We start from the raw sequence: 14,180 nt of genomic DNA, 5'->3' as shown, positions 1-14,180 counted from the left end.
ATTCATCCATCCACTCAACCACCCATCTATCTGTTCATCCATCTATCCCTCCACCCATTCATCCAACTATCCATCTGTACACCTACCCATCTATCCATCCATCCTTCCATCATCCACTTATTTATCCATCCCTCCATCCGTTCATTCACCCACTCATACAACTATCCACCCATCCATTAAATGACCCATCTATCTATTCATCCATCCACTTATCCATCCATCCCTCTATCCATTTATTTACTCACCTATCCAGCTATCCTCCCATCCATTTACCCATCCATCTGCCCATCCATCCATCCATCCATCCTTTTTTTTTTGGAGATGGAGTCTCACTCTGTTACCCAGGCTGGAGTGCAGTGGTGCAGTCTCAGCTCACTGCAACCTCCACCTCCTTGGTTCAAATGATTCACGTGACTCAGCCTCCCAAGCAGCTGGGACTACAGGCGTGAGTCACCATGCCCGGCTAATTTTTTGTATTTTTAGTAGAGATGGGGTTTTGCCATGTTGGCCAGGTTGGTCTCAAACTCCTGACCTCAGGTGATGCTCCTGCCTTGGCCTCCCAAAGTGCTGGGATTACAAGTGTGAGCCGCCGTGCCCGGCCCATCCATTCATTTATCCACACAGTCATCCTTCTACCAATCTATCTGTCCATCTGTTATTTATTTATTTATTTATTTATTTATTTATTTGTTTGTTTATTTATTTAGAGATAGAGTCTTGCTCTGTCACCCCAGGCTGGAGGGCAGTGGCACAATCTCAACTCACTGCAACCTCTGCCTCCTGGGTTCAAGCAATTCTCCTGCTTCAGCCTCCCGGTAGCTGGGATTACAGGTATGTACCACCACGCCCGGTTAATTTTTGTATTTTTAGTAAAGACGAGGTTTCACCATGTTGGCTAGGCTGGTCTCGAACTCCTGACCTCAAATGATCCACCTGCCTTGGCCTCCCAAAGTGCTGGGATTACAAGTGAGAGCCACTGTGCCCGACCCCATCTGTTTATTAATCCATCCATTCATCCACCCACACTTCAGTCCATCCAAATCCCTGATCTTAATTCCCTAATCAGGATATGTTAACACCCCAAAGCTAGAGTCCTCTCTAGCACTCATCTGGTGGAGAAATAGAACACAGGAGCCCATTCAGCTAACACAGATGAAAATGCTACAGACATATAAATCCACAAATGAAAATGGTGCACATATTCATACACAATGCACAGTATTGTATATTGTACAATATTGTATGTTGAAGTGCATTCAACAATTTTACACATATACAAATTAAACCCAAAACCCATTGACCACAACAATACACAAAATTGCTTACATCCACATGCGTAAGATATAATGCAATTTAAATGTACGATATGTGTTAGGGTAGCACATAGTAATACTTGAGTAACATTATTATTATTATTATTATTATTATTATTATTATTATTATTATTATTATTTTATTCTGAGACAGTGTCTCGCTCTGCCACCCAGGCTGGAGTGCGGTGGTGCGATCTTGGCTCACTGTAAGCTCCGCCTCCTGAATTCCCGCCATTCTCCTGCCTCAGCCTCCCGAGTAGCTGGGACTACAGGCGCCTGCCACCATGCCCGGCCATTTTTTTGTATTTTTTAGTAGAGACGGGGTTTCACCTTGTTAGCCAGGACAGTCTCGATCTCCTGACCTCGTGATCCGCCCGCCTCAGCCTCCCAAAGTGCTGGGATTACAGGCGTGAGTCACCGCGCCCGGCCGAGCAACGTTATTAATTAACCTACACACACACGCACAAAATTACACATGTACACACTCTTATTCATGCAAATGAATACACACAAAATACATGTCTGATTATACCAGTGATTGTGAACATACACACAATTTTATGTTTCTGTTTGCAAATTGTACCCATATTTGAATTTTGCACAGGCACAATCAGAACCACAATTACCCCCAGGTGCACATTTGTGTAATTAGAGAAAATCACCGTGACACGCAAGACACAAAGTCGTATACGAACACACGATGACACCCAGATAATTCAACTACGCAGATATGCAACTCACTGGTTGAGGCAGGGAGTGTAGGAATTCTTGTCTTCCTCAATGATGGACACTATGAGGGTAATCAGCTTGGACCAGAAGTCGAGGTTCTTGATGCTGGGCCCCTGTTCCTCTGGGGGAACTTCCCCCTTCTTGGCCTGAAATGGGCAGTGGAGATCTCAGTTATAGGGGGTCCAGAGGTTGGTGTCTCGGTCAGTTTATTACTGAAGAACATGAGGTTGTTGAGGAATGCATCCTATTAACATGTATACAGTTCAGGTAAGAAGTCTATATAGAGAGGAACTGAACTCATAAACTGGCCCAAACAGAGCTCATGTCGATGCAGCTTGATAAAGCTTAAGATTTTTAGACTCCACTCTAAAACTGAATGGAAATAAATGAAATCAAATTTAGTTGAACAACCCAGCTCCACTAAACCAAATGGAAATGAAATGAATGCAAATCAAGCCCACTTAGCTTAACGGAAGTAAGTTCTTTCTCAGAGTTAAATCAATGGAATTGAACTGGGGCCAATTACGCTGAATGGAGTGCAATTCAACCTAACTGGATTGAATTAAACTCAAATGAACTCCATTGGATTGAACCTAATCAACTTGTCTAAGATCAACATCAACTCAAATCAAAATAATGGAGATAAATCAACTGGAACTGAACTCTACCCAAGTCAACCCAATCCGATTCTACCTACCTAAATCCAACCTCACATACGCAGGGCAATTCAACCCAACTTTTGTTAATCAATGGAAATGAGTGCAATCAGCTGAAATTAGCCCAATTCAACTCAATTCAACTGAAATCAATTGCATCTAATCCAACAACCCAGTTCATCCTAACTCAAGACAATTTAACCCAGTTGAGAACAACCTGACTTGACTGTAAATGAACTAAATGGAAATGAATGAATTTGTACTCAATAAAACTCAGTGCAATCAACCAACTTAGTGCTGCTCACTATTTTTTTTTTTTTCTTTCAAGAGACAGGGTCTCATTCTGTCACCCAGGCTGGAGTGCAGTGGTGCAATCATGGCTCAACATAGACTCAAACTCCTGGGCTCAAGTGATCCTCCCACCTCAGCCTCCGAAGTAGCCAGGACTACACGTGTGCCACCATACCTGGCTAATTTTTGTATATTTTGCAAAGATAGGGTCTTGTCATGTTGCCCAAACTGATCTCGAGCTCCTGGCCTCAAGGGATCCTCCTGCCTCAGCCTCCCAAAGTGCTGACATTACAGGTGTGAGCCAATAAGCCCAGCCTGGCTCACTAATTTGTCAAGAACAATTTTAACTTAAGTCAACCAAATAGAAATAAATAGAACTAAACTGATTATGGTTGAAGTAAACAATCTAATTTAATCCAGTTCACCTCAACTCAGTTCAAATGAGAGCAAGACTGATTCCAACTGTAGTCAACTGAATGTAAAGGAACAGAATGAAATCAAATTGAACTGAACATAGTTTATGTGTTATATCCTATCAGAACCTAGGTAGGGGCTGCCTCCAGCTCCCACAGCCTCCTGAGATCCCACTATCTCAATACTAACCATCCCTGTTTGTAAATTTCCAGTCTGTACATGTTTCCCTCATGATAGGCTATAAGCTCCTTACAAGTGGTGGCTCATGCCTGTAATCTCAGTACTTTGGGAGACTGAGGCAGGAGGATCACTTGAGCCCAGGAGACCAGCCTGGGCAACATAGTGAGATGCCATCTCTACAAAAATACAAAAATTAGCCTGCTATGGTGGCGCATGCCTATAATCCCAGCCACTTGGGAGGCTGAGGTGGGAGGATACACTTGAGCCTGGGAGGTCAAGGCTGCAGTGAGCTATGATTGCATCACTGCACTCCAGCCTGGGCAACAGAGTGAGACCCCATCTCAATATAAATAAATAAATAGATAGATAAATAAATAAATAAATAAATAAATAAATCCAATTTAACTCAACATTTACTGAACAGTGACTGTATGCCAGACATAAATTTTTATGCCAGGCTGGGCGTGGTAGCTCATGCCTATAATCTCAGTACTTTGGGAGGCCAAGGCAGGTGGATCATCTGAGGTCAGGAGTTCGAGACCAGCCTGGCCAACATGGTGAAACCCCGTTTTTACTAAAAATACAAAAAATTAGCTAGGCGTGGTGGTGGGCACCTATAATCCCAGCTACTCGAGAGGCTGAGGCAGGAGAATCATTTAAACCTGGGAGGCGGAGGTTGCAGTGAACTGAGATCATACCACTGCACTCCAGCCTGGGCAGCAAGAGTGAAGCTTCATCTCAAAAAAGCATTTTTTTAATGCCAAACTCAACTATGCAGCCAAGTGTACTGACTGTCTACTATATTTTATCTAAACTTATAGCTCACGGCCGGGCACGGTGGTTCATGCCTGTAATCCTAGCACTTTAGGAGGCCGAGGCGGGCGGATCACAAGGTCAGGAAATCGAGACCATTCTGGCTAACATGGTGAAACCCCGTCTCTACCAAAAAATACAAAAAATTAGCCGGGCGTGGTGGTGGGTGCCTGTAGTCCCAGCTACTCGGGAGGCTGAGGCAGGAGAATGGTGTGAACCCGGGAGGCGGAGCTTGCAGTGAGCCGAGATCGTGCCACTGCACTCTAGCCTGGGTGACAGAGCTAGACTCCGTCTCAAAAAAAAAAAAAAAAAAAAACCTTATAGCTCATGAACTCTTCTCCCTAATCCTGAGATGTGGGTTAATGACCCCATTTTGCAGAATAAGATACTGAGGTTCAGAAGAGTTAAATCCCTCGGGAAGGGGCAGTGCTGGGACTTAAGCCTGTGTCTAGTTAGCGTCACTGTTCCCTCGACCCATTTGGAGTCTCACCGGGTCTGTCTGGTACTCCCGGCTGTAGAGTTCATGGCAGTTGTTGAAGATGTACTCATAGGTAGAATTAAGGCAGGCTTTCACACAATCCTTTACCACCTGGCTGGCTCGGGGCGGGCTCTGGAGTTCTTGTACCTGAAGGGAGGGAGAGAGGCACAGGCGGCCACAGCTGCGACAGGAGGTCCCCAGGAAGTGACTGCGAGTCATTTTGGGTTTAAGGAAATGAAGTAGTATGAAGGAAAGTTACTGAGAAAGGCTGCCACTCTCCAGGAGGAATGTCACTTGTCCTGGAACTGGGAATCCTAGAGAACCCTCCTTAAAGGGCAAATGCAACTGGATCCTTTCCTACCTTCATCCGAAAGAAGGTGATGCTGGTGAGAAGGTCCACAGTGGATTTGAGGTCCTGGAGTCTCTCCGGGCTGCTGGCTGGGAAGTTATTCTGTTGGAAGCAGGAAGAGAGGTGGGGTTATGGAAGAAGGTTAGGGGAGGATGGGAGACTGCTTTTCAGGGGGATACAAAGGCTTCCCGGTTTCAGGCTGGGGGTTGATTAGAGCACCTCGAAGCAACTGGGGATCTGCTTGGATGCACCAAGCACATTAGGGCAGGTAGTGCCCATGCAGGTGCACACACGCTAGAGGAACACACCGTACACGTGAAGATGGGTCCTCCCATGCACACACCTGCTGGTAGCTTTCCCCTCCAGGCACACACACGTGCATAGGGTGAGCAAATCCTCCTGCACACACTTCCTACCCGGTACATGGAGAGGTCAATCCGCAGGGAGTTATGCAGCTGGTCCAGGAGTTTCACAAAGCGCTCTTTCTGAGGAGGAAGGGGAGGAGGGAGGATGGATGGAGCAGGACATGGCCGCCATACTGGCTGAGCTCCTACTGTACACTAAGTATACCTCATCTACCACCCTTGTAATGTCCATTTCCATTCTATAGTATTCTTTTTTTTTTTTTTTTTTTTTGAGACAGAGTCTTGCTCTGTTGCCCAGGCTGGAGTGTAGTGGTGCAATCTTGGCTCACTGCAACCTCTGACTCCCAGGCTCAAGCAATTCTTCTGCCTCAGCCTCCCAAGTAGCTGGGACTACAGGCACAGGCCACCACCCCCGGCTAATTTTCTTTTGTATTTTTAGTAGAGACGGGTTTTCACTATGTTGGCCAGGCTGGTCTCGAACTCCTGGCCTCAGGTGATCCACCCGCCTCAGCCTCCCAAAGCGCTGGGATTACAGACATGAGCCACCGCGCCCAGCCTCCATTCTATAGCAATCTACAGAGGAGTAAATGGAGGCTCGGAGACGGGAAGTGATTGGTGGAAAGTCACACAGCAGTCTGGTCTAGACTGGGGACCCAGGAGTCACATCAGATCTGACCGGCATAAAGTTGGGCTCTCCCTCATTCTCCAGTCCCGGTCCCCAGGACTGACCCCAAAGTTGGAGGCGGCGAAGCGGTCAGAGGCAGACACGTTGGTGGAGGCGGTGGTGTGCGCGTAGTAGGCATTGATGTTGGCGAGTAGGGTGCTCATGACGGCAGGCACCCCCGGGCACATATACTTGGAGGAGAGGCAGGCAAAGTGGCTGGAGAGAGGAAGCAGGAGGCACTGGGCCAGGGGTCCAGCTGGGATGGACCAAGTTCCCCTCTAGAATGCCTCTAAGACAGCATCTGTGACTGGGTCTCCGTCACCTCCCAAACCATCCCCTGCCTGATTCTGTCCTTTGGGTCTCTGCATTTCCTCTCCCCTCCATCTTTATATCCATTTGAGTTGCTCTAACTCTGCTTCTTATTTATTTATTCATTTATTTATTTTGAAATGGAGTCTCTGTTGCCCAGGCTGGAGTTTAGTGGCGCAATCTCGGCTCACCGCAACCTCCGCCACCCGGGTTCAAGCGATTCTTCCACCCTAACCTCCCGAGTAGCTGGGATTATAGGTGCACGCCACCACACCTGGATAACTTTTGTACTTTTAGTAGAGATGAGGTTTCACCATGTTGGCCAGGTTTGTCTTGAACTCCTGGACCTGGAGTGATCTGCCCACCTCGGCCTCCCAAAGTGCTGGGATTACAGGCTTAAGCCACCGTCCCCAGCCTCTATCTCTGCTTCTAACTCCTCCTTCTCTTCCATGTCACTCCAGGTGTCAACCACATGCCGCCCTGATCTCCAGAGAAATTACGAACCCCCCGCCCACCATGCCTCTCTGGATCCTCCCCCTGAGAATCCCTCCCAACCCAGACCTGCCAGTGCCCACTTGGTGACCTCCCTCTTGTTTCCTGCACCCCAGCCTGCAGCCTCACGTCATGGCTTGGTAGATGGACTCAACGCCGTAGCGCATGGCAAACTCGTCCACAATCTCCTGGGCTGTCTCATCATAGTAAACCTTCCAGGCATCGTCGCCCTTGGCATCCGGGATCTTCACAACCCCATTGTTCTGCACGTCGGTCACAAAGTGGAACAGGTTCTGCCACCATGGGAGGGAAAGTGTCATGGAGAGTGCAAGCAGTCGCCAGGGGTCAGAGATCCCAGGGTCTGGGGCAGCTTACGTCATCCATCTGCCTGTTTATTCATTAATTCATTCATCTACTGTTTCATCCATCCACACACCCACCCATCTAACTACCCCAAATTTCACCCATCCACTCTTCCAACCTTTCAGTAGTTCAACCACACATCCATCCACCCATCCATCCATCCATCTCATACATTGATCCACAACTTAATCCACCTGTCCAATCATGCATTCTTCCATACAACCAACCACCCATCCACCCATCAATTTATCCATCCATCCATCTATTCCTCATCTGTCCACCAACTGCTCACAACCATCCAGCTAAATACTCAGAAATTATGAACCCACTTATCAATACTTGCAATAGTTTAACCACACATCCTTCCATTCATCCACCCACCCACCCACCCATTCATCCATTTGTCCATCTGCCTGTCCATCCATCCATCCATCCATCCATCCATCCATCCATCCATCCACCTATCTACCCATCTGACTATCAAGTTCACCTATCTACTCAATCTTCCTTCTAATAACTCAACCACACTTCCATCCATCCCATCCAATACATCTTTCTCTGCTCATCCAACATCTCATCTATCCACCCATTCAACCATCTATACAGCAATCTATCTATCCACTCATCAAGCTATCCATCCATCATTCATCTATCCCCATCCATCATCTAACAATTACCCCCAAATTCACCCTTCCACACATCTATACTTTCAATAGTTCAATCACATATCCATCCATCTGATAATCGATCCATCATCCATCTAGCTACGAATCTACCCAGTCATCCATCTATCCATCCATGTACTCACCCATCTCTCCATCCATCCTTTTATCTACTCATCACTCATTCATCTATTCAATCATTGATTAATTAACCAGCATTCATTCAACAAACTAGTTCCTGGGGATACAGTTCTTTCCAGGAACCCCAGGCAGCTGGAGGAGACATATCCAGACACAAACAGCCCAATCCTCAGTGGTTAGGGCTGGAATAGAAAGAAGAACCTGATGGTGAGTAGTGAGAGTCAACCTGGAGGCCAAGGAGGGCTTCCCAGAGGAGGTGACGCTGAATCTGGACCGTGATGGATAGTGAGGAGTTTTCCAGGTAAAGGGAATGGCATGGCGGGCAGTCTCAGAAGGCCAGGAGAGTGTGGATAGTGTGGCCAGAAAGAGGAAGAGCCGGGCAGGCAGGAATGGTGAGTGGAGATGGTATGGGAGGGGCCAAGCAATGAACCTCACCTCATGCAGACAGGTGTACTGGACATGGTATGGGGCCACCTTCTCCTCGCCTTTGATCTCCACACTGATGTGGAGCCGGATGGCACCTGACACAGCAGATTTGTCAGTTCGCTTGTCTGCAGGGCAGAAAAGGATGACAGCGTCAGAACTTCCCACTATAGCCGTGGGCAATTTTTTTTTTTGAGACAGAGTCTTGCTCTTGTTGCCCAGGTTAGAGTGCAGTGGCGCGATCTCGGCTCACTGCAACCTCCACCTCCTGGGTTCAAGCGATTCTCCTGTCTCAGCCTCCCGAGTAGCTGGAATTACAGGTGCCTGCCACCATGCTTGGCTAATTTTTGTACTTTTGGTAGAGACGGGGTTTCACCATGTTTGCCAGGCTGGTCTCAAACTCCTGACCTCAGCTGATCCACCCGCCTCAGCCTCCCATAGTACTGGATTACAGGCATGAGTCACCGCGCCCGGCCAGCCGTGGGCAAATTTTTTTTTTTTTTTTTTTTTTTTGAGATCCGTCATCCAGCTAATTTTTTATTTTTAGTAGAGACGGGGTTTCACCATGTTTGCCAGACTGGTCTTGAACTCCTGACCTCGGGTGATCCGCTCGCCTCGGCCTCCCAAGGCAATTTTTAATAGATGCACAATTCTGTAGTCCTCCCAGACTTCCAGAAACAAAGGGCTTGGTGTCTCTCTTCTGACTGGCTCCCTAGGCTTAAGCCTCCCCGCTTAGGCTAGAATTCCTTAAGCCCTGTCTCTCCCTTCAAACAAGGATCCCAGACCTTGCTTCCTCACTCAGATCAAGTTCCTGGGTAGGTGCCTCCCTCCTTAAACTAGCAGCCCTAGGCCCTGCTTCTTTCCCAGTCTGAGCTCCCAGGCAGGCCCTGCCTCCCCCATCAAATCATGCTCCTCAGAGACTATACATCTTAGACACGGTTCCTGGGTCTGTCCCTCTCTCCTCAGACTAGGACCCCTGGTCGTTTCTCCCGCCTCCCCCATCAGAATGGGATAGCTAGATGTCCTCCAACCTAAGAGGTTTCTGGGCTCTGCTCACTTCTCTCAGGCTGGGTCCTTTCTACCCCCTCAGATTAGGCTCATACACCCTGCCTCCTCCATTAGATTGGACTCCCCAGATTCTACTCAACTTCTTTTTGAGACAGAGTCTTGCTCTGTCGCCCAGGCTGGAGTGCAGTGGTGCAATCTCGGTTCACTGCAAGCTCGGCCTCCCGGGTTCACGCCATTCTCCTGCCTCAGCCTCCTGAGAAGCTGGGACTACAGGCGCCCATCACCACACCCGGCTAATTTTTTTGTAAGACGGGGTTTCACCGTGTTAGCCAGGATGGTCTCGATCTCCTGACCTCGTGATCCGCCTGCCTCAGCCTCCCAAAGTGCTGGGATTACAGGCGTGAGCCACCGCGTCCAGCCTCAACTTCTTTTCACAGGGTTCTTGGATCTGTAGCAGCCATCTCAGATTAGGATTCCCAAACAATACCTCCCTCTTTAGACTGGATTATTTTCTTGTGGTGGGGGGTCGGGGGCACACAGAGTCTCGCTCCGTCACCCAGACTGGAGTGCAGTGGCATGATCATAGCTCACTGTAGCTTCAACCTCCCAGGCACAAATGATGCTTCCACCTCAGCCTCCCAAGTGGCTGGGACTACAGGCATGCATCACCATACCCAGCTATCTTTTTTTTTTTTTTTTTTTATGGAGACAAAGGCCTTGCTGTGTTGCCCAGGCTGGTCTCGAATTCCTGGGCTCAAGTGATCCTCCCAGCTCAGCCACCCAACCAGTGTGTTGGGATTACAGGTGGGAGCCACCAAGCCCAGCCTGGACTCCATTTTTTTTTCTTATTTTTTGAGACAGAGTCTCCCTTTGTTGCCCAGGCTGGAGTGCATGGCTTGATCTCGGCTTACTGCAACTTCTGCCTCCTGGGTTCAAGCGATTCTCCTGCCTCAGCCTCCCCAGTAGCCGGGATTACAGGCACGTGCCACCATGCCCGGCTAATTTTTGTTATTTTTATTTATTTATTTTTTTTTGAGATGGAGTCTCGCTCTGTCGCCCAGGCTGGAGTGCAGTGGCCGGATCTCAGCTCACTGCAAGCTCCGCCTCCCGGGTTTAGGCCATTCTCCTGCCTCAGCCTCCGGGTAGCTGGGACTACAGGCGCCCGCCACCTCGCCCGGCTAGTTTTTTGTATTTTTTTAGTAGAGACGGGGTTTCACCGTGTTAGCCAGGATGGTCTCGATCTCCTGACCTTGTGATCCGCCCGTCTCGGCCTCCCAAAGTGCTGGGATTACAGGCTTGAGCCACCGCGCCCGGCAATTTTTGTTATTTTTAGTAGAGACAGGGTTTCGCCATGTTGGACAATCTGGTCTCAAACTCCTGACCTCAAGTGATCTGCCTGCCTCAGCCTCCCAAACTATTGGGATTATAGGCGTGAGACACTGCACCCGGCCATATTTGTTTTTTGAGAAAGGGTCTCTGTTCCCCGGGCTGGAGTGCAGCAGTACGATCACAGCTCGCTGCAGTCTTTACCTCTCAGGCTCAGGTGATCCTCCCACCTTAGCCTCCAGAGTAGCTGGGAACACAGGTGAGTATCACCCCGCCTAGCTAATTTTTGTATCTTTTATAGAGATGGGGTTTCACCATGTTGCCCAGGCTGGTCTCAAACCCCTGGACTCAAGTGACTGGCCTCCCTCACCCTCCCAAAGTGATAGGATTGCAGATGTGAGCCACTGCCTGGTGCCCCCAGCCTGGATTCTTTTTTTTTTTGAGAGCGAGTTTTGCTCTTGTTGCCTAGGCTGGAGTGCAGTGGCATGATCTCAGCTCACTGCAACCTCCTCTTCTTGGGTTCAAGCAATTCTCCTGCCTCAGCCTCCTGAGTAGCTGGGACTACAGGCACCCAACACCACACCAGACTAATTTTTGTATTTTTAGTGAAGACGGGGTTTCACTATGTTAGCCAGGCTGGTCTCGAACCGCTGACCTCATGTGATCCGCCTACCTTAGCCTCCCAAAGTGCTGGGATTACAGGTGTGAGCCACCGTGGCTGGCCCCAGCCAGGATTCTTAAATTTAGCTCAATCTTCTTTCTTAGATTTGGTTCCTAGGTCTCTGTCTCTCCCCTCAGACTAGGATTCCCAGTTCTTGCTTCTTGCCTCCCCCATTAGACTAGGACATGGAGATTCTGCCCCCACCCTCCCTTCTAAGCTGAACTAAGAGGTTTCTGGGCTCTGCTCACCCTCCTGGCATGGGTGCTTCCTGCTCCCATCATATTGGGCTCCTAGACCCTGGCTCCCCCATCAGATTATGGTCCTCAACCAAACTCCTCCTGAGAATGCATCTCTCCGCTCTTCATGGGCTCCAGTTCTGGCTGGATCCCTGGGACCCGTCCCCACCCCCTTCAGAACCCAGCTTCTCTCACCCAGGTTGTACCACACGTCCATCTCGCCGCTGAGCGTCCGCACCTCAATGATCGTCTGCCCCAGGAAATCGTCAGATTCCCTCTTGAACCTCTGTTTCACGCGGGATTTGATGTCATCATCCTCGTCCCAGACACGCACCTTGATGCGGTCGGAGGAATTGTGACATTCACTGTGGCAGGAGGAGGAGGCAGAGGCGGGGGTCAGGTGGCCAGTGTGAGTCCTGTGCTTGCAGCCCTCTTTTGGCTGCCCCAGCAGGGTGCCCCACACGGGGCCAGGGACCTAGCCAGGCACTTACAAGTGGAAATTCTCCTCCCACACCGGGTTGAGGTTCCCATAGATGGTTTTTGTCCGTTTCTTGGTCTTCCCGACCTGGACGGTGACGTAGGGGTCACTGGATCCCGTCTTGTCCTTTGCCTGCAAGCCCTGCGCACAGACCACTGGAAGACACAGAGGGCATACACAGCTGTGCACTCTAGGAGCGAGGCATGCTGGGAACAGTCACTGCCACACGCTGCAGGCTGATAATTGGGACGCCTGCAGCATGGCTGGAGAGCAATGGCAGGGCACACTGGGCTTGCTAGAGAGGTTTTTTGTTTGTTTCTGAGACTAAGTTTTGCTCGTCGCCCAGGCTGGAGTGCAACCTCTGCCTCCCAGGTTCAAGCAATTCTCCTGCCTCAGTCTCCCAAGTAGCTGGGATTACAGGCATGTGCCACCGCGTCCGGCTAATTTTTTTGTGTTTTTAGTGGAGATGGGGTTTCACCATGTTGGCCAGGCCAGTCTTGAACTCCGGACCTCAGGTGATCCACCTGCCTCAGCCTCAGCCTCCCAAAGTGCTGGGAGGGAGCTCCCAACCCATGAAGGATGAGAAGGTGCCCCAGCTGCCTTCCGCATGGGTAGGACCTCTCTCAGGTGCCAACTCTCTGAGGTCAGACACTCACAAGAACCCATTGTCCCTGATAGCTCCTGCTCGTTAGCGCCCCCTGCAGGGTGCCTTCCCTTCCTGACTCACCACCCCAGCTCCATCCTGGGGTCACCCACTGGATAACCCACATACCCTGAAATCCTCATCCTGGGGTCTGTTTATGGGGAAACCCACATGAGGCTGGGTGTGGAGAAATGCCAGTATCCTCGCCCCTGAGTGGGGTCACACTGAGCTGCATGCTCAACGTTGTCCCCAATGGCCCCAGGATGGGCTGAGCCCCTTGCCCATAGCATTGTCTGCTCAAGGCATCGCCTTCAGGACTCCTTCTATCCCTGTCTCAAGTCCTTGCCCCTCACCAGGACTTTCTGGGGTCACTTTCCAGATAAACTATGCACCCTCAATTCCTCTTCTTGGGGTCTCACTCTGGAGGGCACCATCCAAGACGCATCCAGATACAGCGCCATGAACAGGCGTTTGGAGGCACGCATGTCCCCCCACATGCGTGCACACGCGGAGATGGGATGGAATGCACGAGACTGACTGCACGCTGCAAAGGAGAGGGACCCGGCCATGGGACAGGGCATGAGACAGGTCTCAGAGGGTGGAGAAGGAGGGGCCCTGTGGCGGCTCACGTCCCCTCACCGGTGATGCTGATCTTGGCGGACCACTTGGACGTGCCGTCCAGCACGCTCTGCTTGACCGCCTTCATCTGCTGCGTGTGCGCGGTCTTGGTCACCGCGAAGATCTCCTGGATCAGCTCGAAGATCTCGGGCTTGTTGCGCTCCCGGATCTTCATGCGGTCCTTGAGCACCATGATGATGTTCTGCGTCCGGTCCTCCGCCCCGTGCTTGGAGCTCTTCTCCGCAGCCCCTGAGGACACCCGAGGCCGGCGCTGACCCCAGCGCCCCTGCCTAGTGGCTCCTTACCAAGGTGAGAGCCCCGCCCCCACTCATCAACTGCGGGGACTCAGGTGTCACCCCCTGAAACTGGTTTCCTACCTACTCTCTGTACCCCCCACCCAGACCCTTCACCCTTTCACCTCCTCTCGGAGCCATGCTCCTCCGAGTCCCCATGTCCCTTCTCTGCCCCCCACCCCTTGGAGTCCCCACGGGTTTTTGGAGCCCCCCCCCCCTAAGGCCCCCTCCCTAAGGCCCCCCCCCCTGAGTCCCCGCCCCCCCCGCATCCCCCC

The 14,180-nt window shown here is 50.4% G+C and overlaps 1 protein-coding gene across 1 annotated transcript in view; it reads right to left on the bottom strand.

The window, feature by feature from the left end:
- UNC13A (unc-13 homolog A) overlaps positions 1 to 14,180 on the bottom strand; it is an 89,527-nt gene that overhangs the window by 33,300 nt on the left and 42,047 nt on the right. Inside the window, exons 18-27 of the mRNA XM_026456971.1 lie at positions 13,634 to 13,861; positions 12,365 to 12,506; positions 12,069 to 12,238; positions 8,655 to 8,770; positions 7,183 to 7,346; positions 6,318 to 6,468; positions 5,640 to 5,708; positions 5,236 to 5,325; positions 4,887 to 5,021; positions 2,055 to 2,188 (exon numbers count right to left, since the gene is read on the bottom strand). Of these exons, the coding sequence (XP_026312756.1) occupies positions 2,055 to 2,188; positions 4,887 to 5,021; positions 5,236 to 5,325; positions 5,640 to 5,708; positions 6,318 to 6,468; positions 7,183 to 7,346; positions 8,655 to 8,770; positions 12,069 to 12,238; positions 12,365 to 12,506; positions 13,634 to 13,861 (1,399 nt within the window). The remainder of the gene's footprint in view (positions 1 to 2,054; positions 2,189 to 4,886; positions 5,022 to 5,235; positions 5,326 to 5,639; positions 5,709 to 6,317; positions 6,469 to 7,182; positions 7,347 to 8,654; positions 8,771 to 12,068; positions 12,239 to 12,364; positions 12,507 to 13,633; positions 13,862 to 14,180) is intronic.

Source organism: Piliocolobus tephrosceles, chromosome 21 (assembly GCF_002776525.5).
Source record: "Piliocolobus tephrosceles isolate RC106 chromosome 21, ASM277652v3, whole genome shotgun sequence".
Taxonomy (NCBI): Eukaryota; Metazoa; Chordata; class Mammalia; order Primates; family Cercopithecidae; genus Piliocolobus; species Piliocolobus tephrosceles.
This window is presented reverse-complemented; position numbering and strand designations above follow the sequence as displayed.